Raw genomic sequence first — 19606 nt, 5'->3', positions numbered from 1 at the left:
CGTGCAAACATGCAATACTCGTCTTACGGGGAACACTTAGTGGCTTAATGCAAATGTGGTAATTTCATTCTAGTCGGAGACGGTAAAATATTATTATTCGTTACGATGCGTGCTAACATGCAACTATCGTCTTAAGGGCCATAGATGTCGGTATATGCTAATAAGTAAATTGCATCCAAGGTGAAACTGTAATGTTCCCGGAATCATTAAGTCCGGAGCCCGGAAAATTAACTCCTGTCTGAGTGAAAGTTAAAAAGTATTTGACTTTTTAGGGCTTTTAAAGTTGAAGTAAAAAGTAATGGTTTTAGTCATTAATGTATAAACTTAGCTAAGTGGTTTACTACTTTTCTAAAGATTAATGAACCTGACTTTCCTACTATGGAATGTAATTTATATATAATAGGTTCATCCAAGAGAGTTGTCAAAATGGAACATTCCATTTTGGTCACATGATGATAGTTAATATACAACCAGTGAAATGCGTAGGGGTAGTAGGTTCGTGTCTCGACGCCGTTGAAAGAGCATCATTTGAATTTTATTTTTGTACTGTTTAAAGCGGATTCTTTACTATTGGAGACTAGGAGAACTTAAGTGGAGCATTGCCGTACTGATTCTAGTCTTCAGTTTCGGACACCCGTAGGGTTTTTTAATTGGCCTCTTAGTAAGCCTGGATCATTGCGATATAGACGGAACAGGGTCGATGGTTTCATTCCCCGTATACAAGCTATACAATTTAAACTGTGAGTTTCACTGATATATTGTGGGATTTGGTTTATGAACGTTTTGTATACTGGTCCCGTTGAAGATATAGTATAGGTGTTGTGGTGTTTTCCCGGTGGTACCATAATATGTATTTCCAATCAATTGATTTTGTCAGTAATCATTGTTAATCAGGTATATATATTACTTATTGCATATTTGTTTTTTGGGACAAGTCATTCCGAAAAAAGGTTTATCCGTTGATTTAAGGTAGCGTGGCTATGGAAGAAACGTTACAAAATGAGTATTTTTATCGAAAGTATGTATCGGGGCATAGCGGATTGTGTATCGGGGCATAGCGGAGTGTGTAGCGGAGTGTGTAGCGGAGTGTGTAGCGGAGTGTGTAGCGGAGTGTGTATCGGGGCATAGCGGAGTGTGCATCGGAGTGTGTATTGGGGCATAGCGGAGTGTGTAGCGAAGTGTGTATCCGGGCATAGCGGAGTGTGTATCGGGGCATATGGGAGTTTGTATCGGGGGTATCCGACATACCAACGATCTAGCATGAAATGGCTACGAATTACTGCAGTTTAATAATGTCAGAAAGGGCTGCATGTTTTGTTGCAGCATTTCGTTAGGTAATTTTTCTTTGCATGTTTTTGTACTCAAACTTTTTTATCAGATTAAGTTGTTTTATTTTCAGATATTTTGACATTTCGTAATTTTTTCTCACATTGTTCAACTCAGTTATCTTATGCTAGATCGTTGGTAGGAGCGACGATAAACATGAATACAAACAAATAGTTTATGTTAAATATCACTAATTATTCACAGGTCATAAAACACCAAAGCTGGAATTTATACCCATCAGACTTCTGTGGGTCCGACAGTTATACAATTTACAGTGCTGTGTACTCGCTCGAAACAAAATACAAAGTTTCAATCAAACAGTCAAACAGTTTATTTTCGACGTTTACCAAACAACAAAAAGAAAAAAATAATATCATGAAAAAAATCACAAAATTAAAATCGTTATTTCATCTGCTAACAATGTCAGCATGTAACTACTATAACAACTAGTAACATATACCAGTAAACAGTTTTCAATTACAAATGCACATTTTGTCTGGCGAATTTAGGTCAGTTATGTTTTCTTCGAACAAAAAAAACGTATTTTCGAAATAAATCGCAATAAAGCAAGTTTATTTAACGAAAAGACTCTTACTTAGTCAAATATGACGATGCCAATCATGGGCCTTCGTCTCATCAACAAACGAAATATCAAATATCAGGCCCAAATTTCTCGAAATTTCGTAAGGCTAACAGGCTTGAGTAGCTTAACTCAATTAGCCAACATACATGCTTAAATCGAATTTTGATCAATAATAAATGGTTTATTGTGATATTCATAAAGGTATTGCCTATCTTTGTATAATTAATCTTAAGGAAGTAATTATTACGCAAATTATTGAAAACCAAATATAGTGAGTTAAGCCTAATCCTGTTATAAGGGACTTTAGAAATTTAGAGAAATTGGGGCTGGATGATCAAGAATTGAAGCATTCGGAACTTCTCGGCCATTTTTATTGATAACAACCTCGGATGTATATGGACGGTTTACATACTCAGAAATCGGTATGTTTAAGTCCGCTGCAAGTAGATCGTGTAGTAATTTAATTTAGCAGTAGTACTTAACTCTTGGGAATCTTAATTATGTTTGCAATATTATACTTCACTGGCAATCAATTTAAACTAAGATCAATAAATACAAGCTAAAACGCTACATTTAATTAATGATATAATTCAAATATTTACGAACTACTTCTACTAATGTACCGGCATACATCGGAGGTTGTTTTCGATAAAAATGGCCGAGGAGTTCCGAATGGTATTGAAGTTGAAGATTGCGGTAAGCTACCAGTACGATAAAACGCTGATCGTACGGAACGACGTTTGATAAAACTGCCCCGATGTGCAAAATAAAGGGTTCCTGTTTGTAATAGCCATTAAACAAATGTAATAAAGACTGCCGGCTTGCAGCCGACAATCTAACAACGATATAGACCTGAATTAGCAACTTAGAAACTAGAAAACTAAATATGTTTACAAAATTATAAGTCATCAGGGGCGTACTGAGGCCTGCTCCAGAATGCCCAGGCGTACAAATGAATTAAGGTTCCCGCGAAATGGCCAGTTAAAAAGTCCCACGTCATGGGATATCGGTCCCGCTCCAACCCCATATATCATTTTGGGACCAAAATATAGAAATACCTTTACTTTTTTCACCGCTCTAAAGTAAACGGGCGTACAATTCAAAATGCTTCAGATACGCCCCTGGTCATGCATAGGATGTGTCAATAAATGAAAGGTACACTGTGCACTGTACTTCTCGTATGTAACGAGTTAAAAGGTCTAGTAACAAGGAATAACAATGAAAAAAACATAACAATGTAATAATAATTATTGAAATGAATTGAGTTACATAGATTTAAATTGAAAACATACTGAGAGTAGAGGGCTCGTATCGTGAACTGAGAAAAAACATATCGTCGAACATTCACCTTTCTCAATTCGTTTTGCAGTTTTTATAAGAGCTGCACAATAAGAATGGCGATGATAATCGAAAAACAGAAAGAAAGGTGAACGTACCCAGAAAAAAATGGCGATGGGTTGACTGTAAAAATGATATGAAGACACAAGTTTACAAATAGAAAAATGGTTTGTTTCAGCGTAAGACTGCAATATATTTCACCTCGTGACCACCAAAAGTGAATATTTCAGTGAATATAACGTATGGTGCTTACTCGGTGAAATATATTGCGATCTTACACTGAAATAAACGCTTATCATATATATCTTCTTCATTTTTTGGCCAATCACCAAAAATCCTTCCCAACATCGTTGCATTAAAAAATTATATCTCAAATGATGCAATGAAAGTTAACATATAAATAAATGATTAAATGGGTGATCTTTAATGTTAAAAGCGATTGATAAAGTTTACATTTTTTATAGATCTTTATAGAAAATATAAAACTTAGTCAGACAAGTATTTCCACAATTGCCATAAAACACGTTTCATTACACATCTTTTAACAGGGGAACATAATTATATACATGAAAAGTGATCACAAACACATAAGGTATCATTTCCCTCATCCCAAAATATCAAAAACGTTTTTTCATCTAAAAATATATCTTTTTCTTCAACCCATAACATTAAATACCATGTTTTACTCCAAAAACATTAGATACCATTTTATTTGGTATTTGAAACTACGTACTCCCTTAAAAAGAATGTGTAACTTCCCCCTTTCAAAAACATAACATACAATTGCCTTCATCATAAAACATAAATGATTCCCTTCATCCATTACACTCGCATGTATCAAAGCACCTTAGTTGACGTGAATCTCTTGAATAGATATAATGCGATATTAGTAATCATATTTATAACCTTGATAAATGCAATTAGTATGTGAACGTAAACTGGAGCTGGTTCACGTAGGCCATATGTTTTGTCCCGCATATTCAAAAAATCTTTTTCGGTGTTTGAACCCTATGAGGAAGTAAACTTTTCAAAATGCAAATGCAAATGCGAACAGAATAACCAAAGGTCTCCGTCACAAAGCTAAATAACTAAAATATGACCATTCAGTCCTTTGATACTGTTTAAAAATTAACAAAAAATAATTAAAATAATTAAAATTGAGAAGATGACATTTCAAAATAATTCTTAGAGGAACACATGAAAAAACTGAATTAATAATTAAAGTGTTATCATTTCTACTTTATCCTTATTCATTGTATGTTATAATACATGCAATTCGAGCACCCAAACTGAGTTTATTGTTGTGTGAATATAATCCTTCGTGAACCTTTCCCTTTGAGGTTTCCTTTTCTTTCAGCTTTTCTATGAATGATCAAATAAAATGGCAACTTATTATGATTATTGGCTCAATTATTGCTCAGTCGCATTATTTGAAAGAGTGCTAACATTTGTGACCATCACAAAACTAATGTTGACTGTGTCTCCAGTCTGACCAAGCTATTTATTTAGACGCAACACAAACGATCAAGGGACATAACACAAGGACGGGTGGAGAGAGAAGCTTGAACGAGTTGTTTCCCTTGTTTTCCATATCACTCTTTCTTTGTCTGAAATATATAAGAAAAAGGCATTGCATTGCATTTCACTTTATGTGTTACAATACATCAAAAAAGGTTGATGAAAAAGTATTTGAATAAGTTCCATACATCGGTTTGTCGATATTTTTTAAGAAACTAAACTCTCAATCAAAGTCTGGTAAAAGACCGAAGGCGGGGCTCCGTAAGAGGCGTAGACTGCGCTATGTTTCATCTAAAATCGTGAAGAAATAGTTAATAAATTATTCTTGTTTAAAGTCTTCATTCGAAGCAAAACGTTGCCTTCCGACGTAGCATGTATGACGCAATTTGTATGTGGTATACATACACTATTATAAGTAAACAACTATTTTATTACATGATACCGCATAATATTTTATGACGTCATATGCTAAACTGTTTCCGGACTTTAAACAGACAGGTGAATATGACGATTTTGCTGTTATTCTTATGCATTAATTTGACGTCGTGTGATAACCTGCTTCAGGTCTATAAAAAGACGGGTAAATATTGCGTTTTATTTTGTCTACAAAAATTGCTTTTCGTCCAATAATGGACGATTTATTTATAGATCATGTAATAAATAATGATATAAAACTATTTTAGTCCCGTGTCATACCTCCTCTTTCGGTTTGTTTGGTTGTGCCTGCTCCTTCATGCCCTCATACCGGTCCCTCGACCCCTTCAGGGGTATCACCATCTGCTCCTCAATTTGAGGAAACAACTGCAAAAATGTATGGTAATTATTTTGATAAGCATTTGAAATATATACAACTGCACGTCAAAAATGTATGGTCGTTATTTTGGTATCATTTTGTTACAAAAAGAAGATTAATATGGTTTCTTGTATATTTGTCACATTCTACAGAAAAAAGCAGAGCCAGAAATGATGGCTCAGACTACAAAATTATCTAATCTAGCAATTAACATTATATTACAAAGAATTACTTAAACATAACCACATCAAGTTCATGTTTTTAAGCGTGCTTAGGCTGTTAACCAGATGTTATTTTAATTTGTTTTTAATACTTGAGTGTTTGATTAGAATTCATCTGTGAATCTTTTATGCACACACTATAGGTCGATGCAAAACAATATGATGCATTATCAGGTTTAATTCATTTGACCTTTATGTTCAAAACAAAACAGCATACAATTTACTACGTCATCACAAGTTCCCTAATTAAAATGAACTCATACCACATGCTTTGTTATGTTTTGATCATTAAATTCAAATGAGTAAACATGATCATGTATTACCATTTGAAGAAAAAAACTCATTTGCATGAACCTATATTGTTCGCCTTTTACGGGGCCATGGTTGAGTGCATGGCTACTGAGCATGGTTCCCATTGTTTTGTTTATGGAGCTTTGTATTGAAAACGTTGATGTACCACAACTTACCCTAGCCACAGTTTCGAACATCGGTATGAGGACAAATTTGATGAAACCAATCTGGGCGGAGGGTTTGGTGACCTTGTCCCGGTCCATGAACGGGGCCACAGGAAGGCCCTCCGACTTCTCACGGTCACTCTATAAGTAAGCACACATTTAAAAATCATATCTAAACCAATCGAGACATAAATTTATCAAATTACCTTTATCTACAACTTTTTCACAAGCCCACGAGCCGTTTCCACAAAACACAGGTTTTCGCTAATCTGGAGTACCATGAACAGCGGATGTTTATTGAATATTCAACCAAGTGCTATAACACAGTCCAGGGTGAACACATACAACCAGTCAAACGCCATTGAAACAGGAGCACACTGCAAATCGGAACTCCTCGGCCATTTTCCATTGAAAACAACTTTGTATTTATACTGACGTTAAACAATGTCAGAAATCTTAACATGTAAATACGCTGCAAGTAGATCGTGTAGTAATTTCCATTTAGCAGTTTAACCTAAGAACTTAACTATAAGGCATATTTAAAATTTATGCCATAAAACACTTCACTGGTAATCTACATAAACGTAGGAAAAACACGTTAAAACAATACAAGTATTCAAAATTATCGTTAGTTATTTTACGAACAAGAAACTACCGATTCACCTCCGATGTTGTTTTCGATGGATTATGGCCGAGGAGTTCCGATAAGACTCTTACCTGGTCTGTGCTTTTAAAAGATGGATCAGGTGGTAATTTCTATCGACAATTTGTTTTCGATAACTATCAACACTATGCAGTTTTAATTAAGATTATGCTTCTATACAAATGTATGTGATAGTCAGGTCAGTTAATATCCTTAACAGCAAAATCTTAACACAGATGTTTTGCAATTTGCAATTTTTAGAAGCTTATATGCCAACATATTGTTTTCATCGATTATGTTGTAATAGCCAAGATGTATTACTCATCACATCGGATTTGTTTAACAATATGTCACAGAAACACTATTTGCATGTGAACATGCATTAACTTAACGTATCAATTCCTTAAAACGGTACTGATAACTCTCCGGACTTCAAACTAAACAAGAACAGTGAAAGTATCATTTAAATTTGGTTAAAAAAATCGAATAAACATTGTAAAGGATATGATTTAAATCATCTTAGCGCATGTCATATTGAGATTGCAAAAAGCCATATAATATACGATCAGTATACCATATTGACAAAGTGTCCTAGACGGTTCTATTTTAGATTTCAATGATTCCGCAGATAATGTTGCGTGAATCTCGTTTAATGTCTGTTGTGCCATAGATGTGTGCCTTTAAATCTGGGTTTTTGTATTATTTGTTAATTATTTGGCAGCTGTGATTTTCCCTGTAATTTCCATTGTATTATTAAAAGTGGTAAAGATTGTCAGGGGGCACTCCTCGACCATTGTGTTGGCTACTTGAAGTCTGTATTTATGCATTCTGTTATATTCTATTATTTTTTCCTCCAAAATGGACATAAATAGAGTTCCTTTGAACATTTTTTATTCATTTTTTATTTAATTTATTGATTATTATTATTTGTTTTATTTTGTACAAGGTTTCTTTTGCTGTTGTTTTGTTTGTTTTTGTTTGTTTGTTGTTTTGTTGTTGTTTTTTAGGGGGTGACGGCCCGCCACCCCCTATAACCACCAGCAATACGTACCTGATTGAAATATTCTTCGAGCAAGCAGTCCACCCAGGGTTCTGATACCTCCATTGGTCGCACTTCGTTGGATATGTCGCAACATTTGATCAACACCATCTTCAGCTAAGGAAACAATACATTTAATGAGTAAGGGTGAAATTCTTACGACGCTGTTAAATTTGATTGTTTATTGGGCTTATGGCGGTAGACAGGCAACATTAGCACTTTTGTCATTCTGTACGCGCTATTTCAGGCGAAATCAATAAAACAGACCGTTCAAAAAAACAACTTCCGACGTCATTGCGCATAAAAGTATTCAGGAAAATATAGTAAACAAATATATAGGATTCCTATTTTATACGAAAACATTATAAAATTAGTCTAAGAAAAGTTAGATAGCGCGGGCGTTTATTCATTTTTCGGCTAGATGTTTGTAGCAAAATTAGAATCTCGAAATAAAGTCAAGTAATATAAAAACTTAATAATATATGATTTAAAAAAGTACACTCGAAACTAACAACAACATGTCACAAGTTGAGTTTAATGATATGTATTTATAACTCAATGCACTTCAAGAGTGTTGTATATATATATATATATATTATAGTTAAACATATAAACTAAAGTAACTCACTGTATCGATGTTTTCCTTATTTTTGAAGTCAAACTTGCCATCCAGTTTAGATTTAAACGTTTCGATTATTTCACTATGGCGCGCCATATCCGTGGCTAAAATAAGTTGTGTGATGCCCTGGAAAACAGCAAAAACACCAAACTTGATAATATATTTGACATTGAAAAATACCCGATAAATATACATAACATTTAACAGTGTAATTTTGATAAATCCACGTTAACCATATCATATTGAGAAGAAATGTATTTTTTGCTCATGTAAAATTTAAATTTAATCTTTCTCGTAAAATATTCAACGCGCAAAGTGAAATTTATGGTGTTATAAAATTAACTTGACATGTGAATTGACAAACGTACCGCTCGTATTCTCTTGAACGACTCTTTGTCGACGTTGGAGAAAATATTTGTCTCCGGATTCGAGGCTATCTGGAACGCCACGGCGCAGTGGTGGTTCTCCAGGGGTGATATGTCGTTGTAACGGATTGCCAGCTCTGTCCGCGCATTGATCTGGTACCTGAAAAAAACAACACAAAGTTGCAATTACATCGACGCAAAATACATGGTTTAAAGGTTGTTTGTCGTTACACGGGGAAAGAGTACGGGGAAACAGTCGGGGTATTTCGTTACACGGGGAAACTGTAGGGGCTTGTCGTTAGAATGGGAAACACTCGAGTTATGTTGTTTCAACGGGAAAACGTCGAGATATGTCGTTACACCGGGAAACAGACGCGGTATCTCATCACACAGAGAAATAGACGAGGTATGTCGTTACACCGAGAAATAGTCGAGATGTGTCGTAACGCCGGCTTACAATCGGGGTATGACATAACCCTGGAACATTCGAGGTACGTTGTAGCGCCGGCTTATCGTCGGGATATGTCGTAACACCGGGAACAGTCGAGGTATGTCGTAACACCGGGAACAGTCGAGGTATGTCGTAACACCGGGAACAGTCGAGGTATGTCGTAACACCGGGAACAGTCGAGGTATGTCGTAACACCGGGAACAGTCGAGGTATGTCGTAACACCGGGAACAATCGAGGTATGTCGTAACACCGGGAACAGTCGAGGTATGTCGTAACACCGGGAAACAGTCGAGGTATGTCGTAACACCGGGAAACAGTCGAGATATGTCGTAACACCGGGAACAGTCGAGGTATGTCGTAACACCGGGAACAGTCGAGGTATGTCGTAACACCGGGAAACAGTCGAGGTATGTCGTAACACCGGGAACAGTCGAGGTATGTCGTAACACCGGGAAACAGTCGAGGTATGTCGTAACACCGGGAAACAGTCGAGGTATGTCGTAACACCGGGAAACAGTCGAGGTATGTCGTAACACCGGGAACAGTCGAGGTATGTCGTAACACCGGGAAACAGTCGAGGTATGTCGTAACACCGGGAAACAGTCGAGGTATGTCGTAACACCGGGAACAATCGAGGTATGTCGTAACACCGGGAAACAGTCGAGGTATGTCGTAACACCGGGAAACAGTCGAGGTATGTCGTAACACCGGGAAACAGTCGAGGTATGTCGTAACACCGGGAACAGTCGAGGTATGTCGTAACACCGGGAACAGTCGAGGTATGTCGTAACACCGGGAACAGTCGAGGTATGTCGTAACACCGGGAAACAGTCGAGGTATGTCGTAACACCGGGAAACAGTCGAGGTATGTCGTAACACCGGGAAACAGTCGAGGTATGTCGTAACACCGGGAAACAGTCGGGAAACAGATGTCAGTTTGTATAACGTATGTCATCATACGAGGAAACAATCGGGGTATGTCGTAACATCGGGAAACAGATATTAGTTCGGATAGAGTAGCCTGTTAATTGTTTTTTATAGCAATGTGCATGGCCTTTCGTGGCTTTTGCATATCAAAATACATCTCGTTTATTAAAGTGTTGTGAACACATCATCAAAAGCTCTTACCATGGAAAAAATAAAATACATTCGAAATGATTTTGTTGTCTATGAATTGCTTTTCCTGATATTTCGTGACTTTTCTGACATTTCGTGACTTTTCATGGCTTTTCGCACTTAAGTCATACCCCCTAAATACTTTTCAGGTAATCATAAATAATAACTAGTTGTGAATACTTTATTAAAAAGAAGACAATTAGCAAAGACTCATCTGTTAGCAAACTCTATAAACACATCTTCACTTCTATTACATTCACTTGCGTCAATAACGCACGCACCTGCCTTTAGATCAATAATTGTGCTATATTAGTCGAAATATGTAAGTATGTGTTAATAATAATGTCATGTGCTAAACGCATTCACAAATTATGTTTTTAAAGTATTTTGTTCTCTAACACAATACATACAATGCGTTCCCATAAACTAGGCGCTAACCCCGACATTTATCGGTAAAGATCTGTTGATACATGTGTCATGTGCCTGTGTTGTTTTGTATATCGTTTCTCTCTCGGTTAGTGTCCTTGGTCACAGCCTTGTGCCGTTAGTGCCATTACCTTTGAATGTGTTGATCTGTAACGTGATACTCGATAAAAGGATGATGAAAACGCGACAGTTCGATGAATAGCACGTGTGACAGTACGATTATGATAATGCGACGAGACGATAATGAATACGCGACTGTACGATAATTAGATAACGAAAACGAGATATCACGATATTGCGATGGGGAAAACACGACAGTACGATGGTGAACACACGACAGTATATCACACTATCGTATTGTCGTATTATCACGGTTTTGTTATCGTACTGTCGAGTAAGCATCATCTCAAAATTGCGTTTTCATTATCGTAGTCTCGTAATTTCGCGTTTTCATCATCGTACTATCGTGTATCGCGTTTCAGGTCAGCACATTCACAGGCGATGGCCCTAACGGCATTCCGTATCAAACGATGTATTCGATCATTGTTCGGCTACTTACCATTAGTTCCCATTGTATTTAACACCAAGTGTAGCAAATTTTAAGCATTATAATCAGGAAAATCGTTATAAAAACGGGTGTACATGCAAGGCATACGGGCTGCAACAACCTCAATTTATCGAGTTATAACGATTATTTCATTCTGATTTTATTGTGATATGCTTTCCAGTGGTTTATAGAGGTTTATATCTTTAATTTAATAAAAATAAAATTTGATTGTTGCAATCAAATTTATATTCACTTCAATGTGTGCCATATTTATGCTTATGAGGCGTATATATGAAATGACAGAATTTAAGTTCCAAAACTATATCAAACAAATAAACTGCGTTTGGAGAAGGTACCCTCCTATATAAGAGTTTTCACTGCTAAGTTTAAAAAATGAAATGAATAAAACAAATAACAAAATAATCAACGAACGTCTTTCGCTAGCATTTTTTCCATTGATAGCGAGCAAGCATACCAACCTACTTATTGCATCAACTTACGTATTATTGTAGCCCGGGTGGTCCAAATCGTGACATATGCTGGCCACAATGAGGATGCCGATCTCCTCGATGCTCACGTGCTTCTGCAGGTTACACAGATGGATCATCCCGTACATCATCTGGGTCACACAGAAGCAGTGTCGGAAGTTGTGAAACGGGTTGTTCCTGTAGTTCTCTTGCACACAAAGCTGCAACAAACACATTGTTTAACTTTCCCTTAAACGAGTTCCAACACGTTACCTGAGAAATTTAAATTAATTTACGGAGTATAATGGCCCGCTCCTCAGCTTCCCTTGTAAACGAGCTTATAGGATTTTAAAAAAAGTATATACCCATTGCAATTTTCTCGTTATTAGCTATAATAATATAAATCTATATCGGATAGGAGACAGCTGAGCAACAAGCCATAAAAGTCTAAAATAGCAAATTGAGATTCGTCTCGTATTCCTTGAAGCAACGGCATTTTATAGAATAACCACAGGGAGATGAAGAATATCACATGATGGATTTCTCAGCTTCTTTCTGATAATAAACCGAACTGCACGAACGTCTGCGATGATGACATATTCAATGTTGTAGTTGGTCTAAGTCACTTTTCTGTTCCTTTGGTACGCTTGAACAGCAAAATCATTATAAGATAATTGTTCGCTTCAAAGTTTAAAAATACATGTACAGTTGGACCCCGCTGAGTCGAACTCGCTTGGCTCGAATTACTCGTTGGCTCGAATTAGATATAAAGGACCGATGTATTTATACTGAAGTAATTTTTGCCGGTCCCTGGGAGTTCGAGACATCGAGGTTCGACTGTTAATTGTATGTTGCATTCTGAACAAAATATAAAAATCATCTGGCCAAAATAGCATGAATAACACGTACTTCGAATTCTGTCGTTGAATTTATATTGCTTTTTAGTGACGTGATTTCGTTATCTCATTTTAGCGTGGTCGTTTATTCCTTGTGGAATATAAATAATTCGTTCACGAGCAATTAAACCACAATCATGGTGCTCCTATTGCTTTTCCATGATTGTTATTTTGACAATTGGTTTTAGAAAGAAATGAAAGAGTGGATGTGTTTGTCCTTGGTACAAATAAAACCATTGTGTATTTGTCAAGGGAATCTGTCGAATTCAGAGCCTACGCGATTGGAGCAATATCCGTTCTAATCCGACTTATTATCAGCTTAAACGAAGACAGAAGGACGATGACAGAGACTTATTTTTCCCTTTTAACAGATTCCTTTTATGTCACTTGTATTGTTCCCTTAGCAATACATGTTAAGGCTTAATGCTGTTTTTAGCATCCATCTTTTCAGAGAGATGGATTTTATAAAATTAATGCAGATCTTACCTACCGTTTTTTCAGAGTGACTCGATTGTTCTTACCTATCGTTTTTCAGAGTGACTCGGTTGTGTGTTGTTTTTTTCAGAGTGACTCGGTTGTTCTTACCTACCGTTTTTTCAGAATGACTCGGTTGTTCTTACCTACCGTTTTTCAGAGTTACTCGGTTGTTTTTATCTGCCATTTTTTCAGAGTGACTCGGTTGTTCTTATCTGCCATTTTTTCAGAGTGACGCGGTTTTCTTACCTGCCATCCTTTCAGAGTGATTGGTTCTTTAAACTAAGCTAAATCTTGTTCTTACCAGCCATCTTTTTAGAGTGATTGGGTTGATGTTAAACTCCTTCACCAGTTTTAATTCATGGAACATGTGCTCTAAAAGGCTTAACATCTGAAATAAATCAAACATGTCAATGAACTAAATATTTAAAACACCTCTACAGCAAAAGAAAAAGCCTCATCTATAGCATAAATATCTTGAGTGAAAAAAATTGTTTTCCATTTTGCTAATAGTCTAAACATTCATCATGTAAACATATGTTCTTGTTGAACCATACATGCATGTATTTTTGTTTATATACATTGAATGGATGGTAATAATCAATGTTTTGACTTCTGAATGTCTATATATGATTGAACTTGAAGTTGAAGTTGGACTTCTTTAATTATCACCATATATATGATTGAAGACATAGTAAGTTAACAAAACAACAAAGGAACAACGCAGAGTATTATCATCTGTCTCCCCAGAACACACCTATGTAAGAATATAAGTATCTATCATGTGTTTCCGGTACGGATAGAAAAATCCGACCCGAGGGCACGTGCGTAGGCCGGTAACGAGGCTTGCCGAGTTACCGGCCACGCAGCGTGCCCGAGGGTCGGATTTTTCGATCCGGACCGGAAAAACATGATTGATATTTTTTCTTGCATATCTAAATTAATCAATTTGTGGAAAAAATGACGTTGAAAACGAACTTTTGTACAATTACACCAAAAAGCGCGTGCGACATTCTTTACCGACGTCATAGAGCGCAGTAATTTTAAATAACTAAAAGTAGCGTTTTTTAACGATTATTTATGTTAAATTTTAATTAAAAGTCTTGCTAGCATCTATATTTGATTGCGCTTTATTGAAATGGCATAATATGTTGTTCATAAACCATACAATAAATGAAATAAGAAGTGGCGCGTTGTTGCGCGTGACTCATCTTACATGGGGTATGTAAGATGGGTTTTTCCAGCACTGGTCACATGACCGGAAACACACGTCCGGTATGCAAGAAAAGGTGATGAAATACGTCATTTGTTATCATTTCCATTCACGTTATTTAGTTCGCGTCTGAAAAAACAGGGCATGTCTAGATTAGGATTCACTATCAAAACACCTTCCAAATAAAAATAAAGCACTATACTATGATGCACTTTACGGCGTACTTGTGCGCGTTGTCTGCCGTATTATCTGAAAATTCCCTGTGGGTAATTTCATCTAACCTCTGCTAATGGGGACCTCTCACACTATTAGTATCTGCTATGAAACTGATGAGGTTGTAATTTCTAATGACAAACGGTTATAAAACTCTTCATTGTCGTCATCTTAATAATCAGACTGATATTTGAGTGTTCAGACCTCAGTGTGCACCCTCCTGCCTTCATTGAGACCAGAGTGTGCACCCTCCTGCCTTCATTGAGACCACAATGTGCACACTCCTGCCCTCATTGAGACCAGAGTGTGCACCCTCCTGCCTTCATTGAGACCAGAATGTGCACACTCCTGCCCTCATTGAGACCAGAGTGTGCACACTCCTGCCTTCATTGAGACCAGAATGAGCATACTCCTACCCTCATTGAGACCAGAGTGTGCATACTCCTGCCTTCATTGAGACCAGAATGAGCATACTCCTGCCTTCATTGAGACCAGAATGTGCACACTGCTGCCCTCATTGAGACCAGAGTGTGCACCCTCCTGCCTTCATTGAGACCAGAATGTGCACACTGCTGCCCTCATTGAGACCAGAGTGTGCACCCTCCTGCCCTCATTGAGACCAGAGTGTGCATACTCCTGCCTTCATTAAGACCAGAATGAGCACCCTCCTGTCCTCATTGAGACCAGAGTGTGCATACTCCTGCCTTCATTGAGACCAGAATGTGCACCCTCCTGCCCTCATTGAGACCAGAGTGTGCATACTCCTGCCCTCATTGAGACCAGAGTGTGCATACTCCTGCCTTCATTGAGACCAGAGTGTGCATACTCCTGCCTTCATTGAGACTCGAATGTGCGCACTCCTGTCCTCATTGAGACCAGAGTGTGTACCTCCTGCCCTCATTGAGACCAGAATGTGCGCCCTCCAGACCTCATTGATACCAGAACGTGCGCCCTCCTGCCCTCATTGAGACCAGAACGTGCGCCCTCCTGCCCTCATTGAGACCAGAATGTGCGCCCTCCTGCCCTCATTGAGACCAGAATGTGCACCCTCCTGCCTTCATTGAGACCAGAACGTGCGCCCTCCTGCCCTCATTGAGACCAGAATGTGCACCCTCCTGCCTTCATTGAGACCAGAATGTGCACCCTCCTGCCCTCATTGAGACCAGAATGTGCGCCCTCATGCCCTCATTGAGACCAGAATGTGCACCCTCATGCCCTCATTGAGACCAGAATGTGCGCCCTACTGCCCTCATTGAGACCAGAATGTGCGTCCTCATGCTTTCATTGAGACCAGAGTGTGCGTCCTCCTGCCCTCATTGAGACCAGAATGTGCGCCCTCCTGCCCTCATTGAGACCAGAATGTGCGCCCTCCTGCCCTCATTGAGACCAGAATGTGCGCCCTCCTGCCCTCATTGATACCGGAACGTGCGCCCTCCTGCCCTCATTGAGACCAGAACGTGCGCCCTCCTGCCCTCATTGAGACCAGAATGTGTGCCCTCCTGCCCTCATTGAGACCAGAATGTGCACCCTCCTGCCCTCATTGATACCAGAACGTGCGCCCTCCTGCCCTCATTGAGACCAGAATGTGCACCCTCCTGCCTTCATTGAGACCAGAATGTGCACCCTCCTGCCCTCATTGAGACCAGAATGTGCACACTCCTGCCTTCATTGAGACCAGAATGTGTACCCTCCTTCCCTCATGGAGACCAGAATAATCAGATCGCAGATTTTTATATTTAAGTTCCAAAATTGATGTTTTATGCATTTTTCTTAAACCGTTAGTAACGGTTAAAGCCATAAAACATTAATTTTCGAACGAAAGTATGAAAATCTGCGATCTGATCTTTTGTCAGCAATCTTTTATCATTGGTTTGCGGTATTTACGCAAATATTTGCTCTTTCCAATGCAAAAAAATAAATAAAAAAGTTGTAAAAGTGGTATATGTGTAAGAGTGCAGCTTTAAATAAAGATTTAGATCTTTATTTGAACGGCCCCTGGCGAACCAATATCTCAGGGACGAAATCAATACTTCCGTCATCTCCTCTTTGACATTTTCATCATTTTCTCTTTGACATTTCCAGATACACTAACGCATTTTGTCCGTGTAATATTTCTTTAAGACCAATGGCGTGGAAATGCATAAGATGAAAAGATGTCAACTGCAAATGATCGATCGTCAATGCACGTTCAAAAAGTAATAACGCAATTGATGAAACTAAGATTGAATTAGTTCATCGATTTGACACCAATAAGAATATAATTTCTGAACATGTTAGATTTTACCCAATGTTATAATGTATTCAATTTAACGTTTTACTCAATCTAATTATGTACACAATTTAACGTTTTTACTCAATGTTATAATGCATACTATTTTACTCCTCCCTATTTGCACAACAAGAATATGTTAAGCCTCTGTTACACTAATGTGGCGACTGCCATGCGACCTCTTCGCAACTAAAACATGACATTCGAATAGAGGTGTCAGTGTCACGGATGTAGCTACAAGGTTTCAGGGCTTTCTTGTCATCGGTTACTCACAGGTTCCATTAGTCTCCGCTAGGCCCGGAGTGTTTTTATTTTAATAGCAAATTTGCCTCCAGTGTGCGGCGATCGTTTTTGTCTATACAAAAGAGTTATTTTTGTGCAATCATATAGCGGCATATCTGTGATTGATCAGCAGTGGAGAACCGAAAACCGACCGGCGCTTCATTGGCATTGGTAATCGGTTACAAGGTGGTTTCCAAGTTTGTGCCGATCATTCACCGTTCAGTTTGCAAAATGTTTCCCTCTATCTGTCTACGCATTATAGCACCATTTTTGTCATATATTTATAATGCTGGGTAAAGGCCAGAAAACAAAAGAAAAAAAAATACAATTATGGCAGCAAGCGCAGGATTTTAATTAGAAAAACGAACGTCCTCTCCGGATTAAAACTCAAGAACGAATGAAGAAAGCGCCAAATTATGAAGGTCGGACAATTGAATATTTAGTAGAACTAACAAGAATGCTCTCCCTTGATATTTGTTAATTATTCTCAAAATTTGATAAAAGTAACTGTTTTGCCGTTAACATCGTGATAACCCGCAAAGAATTCATTTCATTTTTATATAATTAACAATAAAAGGGTGATCAATCAATAACTTTTATGCCTATCGTCATATTTGTGTTGAACAGTTGTCATCGATCCGTGACAAGCTGAAGACACGTACGACGAATGATCGGCGTTCGTACCCATACTCCAAATATGGACAAGCTGTTTTACAGCTTGCTTCTCGATCCACAACAGTATTTATGCAAATACATCAATTTTGAACTGCTTTCTTTTAAATGTTAAAATGTGTGCCTTGCATTGGTCTGGAAATATGCAATAAATAGATACAACCATTGGTTTATATTGACGCAATTCTATTTAAGCGTGTGCTATAAAACGGAATCCAAATTGGTCACATATGATCGCGTGTTCGGAAGTGACTAGAACATCTTTCAATTTCAGTTTCATCCAGATGTAGATTGATCATATTCCCCTTTCGCTAAGATGGAGATATTTAATAGGAGAAAACAGATACTAGTACATGTGGCAATTAACTTGATATGTTATATAATATTACCTCGTTCGGTTCCCAGTGCCAGATATCGAAGGTTGGCTGTTTGAGATAGTCGATAGTTTCCTGAGACAATGTGTACTGTAACAAAAGAAGAAATTGTGAACTCTTACCAGACAAAACATGGGCTTATAACAGATACAAAGTCTTTTCGATTAAATTATTGCGAATTTGTTTATACAAGAAAACGAAATATAACAGTACTAAATCTAGATTTATTTCATTTAATAATGCTAAAATAGTTATTGATGAACTTATATTCTTACTTCTCGTAAAGATTCTTTAATTTGTTTTAATCGTAACTGTAAATTAGAAACGTTCAAAGCACTAGACGGACGATGTCAACACACACGATGGACGATGCCAACACACACGATGGACGATGTCAACACACACGATGGCTGATGTCAACACACATAATGGACGATGTCAACACACACGACGGACGATGTCAATACACACGACGGACGATGTCAACACACACGACGGACGAATCCAAAACGCAACAAGGACGCTTTCAACAGATGACAACACACACGACTTACGATATCATCACACAACGGACGATTACAAGATAACTAAGGAAGACAAAATCAACGTAGAAAAGAAATACTAGTATCATAAGACCTTTTCGGATACCCAAAGTTTAATTTCGCGTGAGACAATCTGATTGGAGTTGGTTCAAATTGATGCATACGTTCAAATGGGAAAAGCGTCTCTTATGTAAGTGCAGTAAAGGCGGGATCAAAAAGTCCATGAATGTGAATGAAAAACATCGTAAACAGACGTTGCAATACGACTAAACCCATCATTTAGAACAGACCATGAGCCATTATTTGTATATTTGTGATGGTGGATGGCTGAAGTTCATTTTAGCGAGGGTGAAACAGCTGTCATTTTTCAGGTAACCATAGTTCCATTTTTCAGGTAACCGTTTCCTAAGCCCCCGACTATTCCTTTTACTACACGCGGCCTTCGGACCGCGCCTGTAGGGATACATGGTTACAATTAGCAATAGGACAGGGTCTATTAAAAGCCTGAATACTCATAAAAACGTATTACTTTCAACTTTTATTAATCTATGTTGTATAAGAACCGTTTTGATGTCTGTGGTGCGGCTTTAACAAAGCCTACCCAGTACGAACAGACTATTTTGACCACATGTGGAAAGACGATTCAGAGCCAAACAAATGCATTTGCAACTCTAATTTGGACTACTTAGAGCTAAAAAGATCTCATGTTGGCACCATAAAGTTGTTCAGAGCCAAAAATAAATATGTGCAACTCTTATTTATA

At 37.8% G+C, this 19606-nt stretch overlaps 1 protein-coding gene across 4 annotated transcripts in view; it reads right to left on the bottom strand.

Annotated features, from left to right (window-relative positions):
- Positions 1 to 1641: 1641 nt before the first annotated feature.
- The window catches only part of LOC128236282 (high affinity cGMP-specific 3',5'-cyclic phosphodiesterase 9A-like), a 77323-nt gene continuing 59358 nt past the window's right edge, over positions 1642 to 19606 (bottom strand). For all 4 annotated transcript variants that reach the window (XM_052951168.1, XM_052951167.1, XM_052951169.1 and 1 more), the window contains 9 exons: positions 18317 to 18391; positions 13583 to 13669; positions 11942 to 12129; positions 8904 to 9060; positions 8545 to 8661; positions 7929 to 8033; positions 6247 to 6375; positions 5462 to 5566; positions 1642 to 4854 (listed from right to left, as the gene is read on the bottom strand). In XM_052951168.1, coding sequence (XP_052807128.1) covers positions 4840 to 4854; positions 5462 to 5566; positions 6247 to 6375; positions 7929 to 8033; positions 8545 to 8661; positions 8904 to 9060; positions 11942 to 12129; positions 13583 to 13669; positions 18317 to 18391 — 978 coding nt within the window. In that variant the 3' untranslated portion in view covers positions 1642 to 4839. The remainder of the gene's footprint in view (positions 4855 to 5461; positions 5567 to 6246; positions 6376 to 7928; positions 8034 to 8544; positions 8662 to 8903; positions 9061 to 11941; positions 12130 to 13582; positions 13670 to 18316; positions 18392 to 19606) is intronic.

The sequence above is a fragment of the Mya arenaria genome, chromosome 5, assembly GCF_026914265.1.
Source record: "Mya arenaria isolate MELC-2E11 chromosome 5, ASM2691426v1".
NCBI classification, from domain to species: Eukaryota; Metazoa; Mollusca; class Bivalvia; order Myida; family Myidae; genus Mya; species Mya arenaria.
This window is presented reverse-complemented; position numbering and strand designations above follow the sequence as displayed.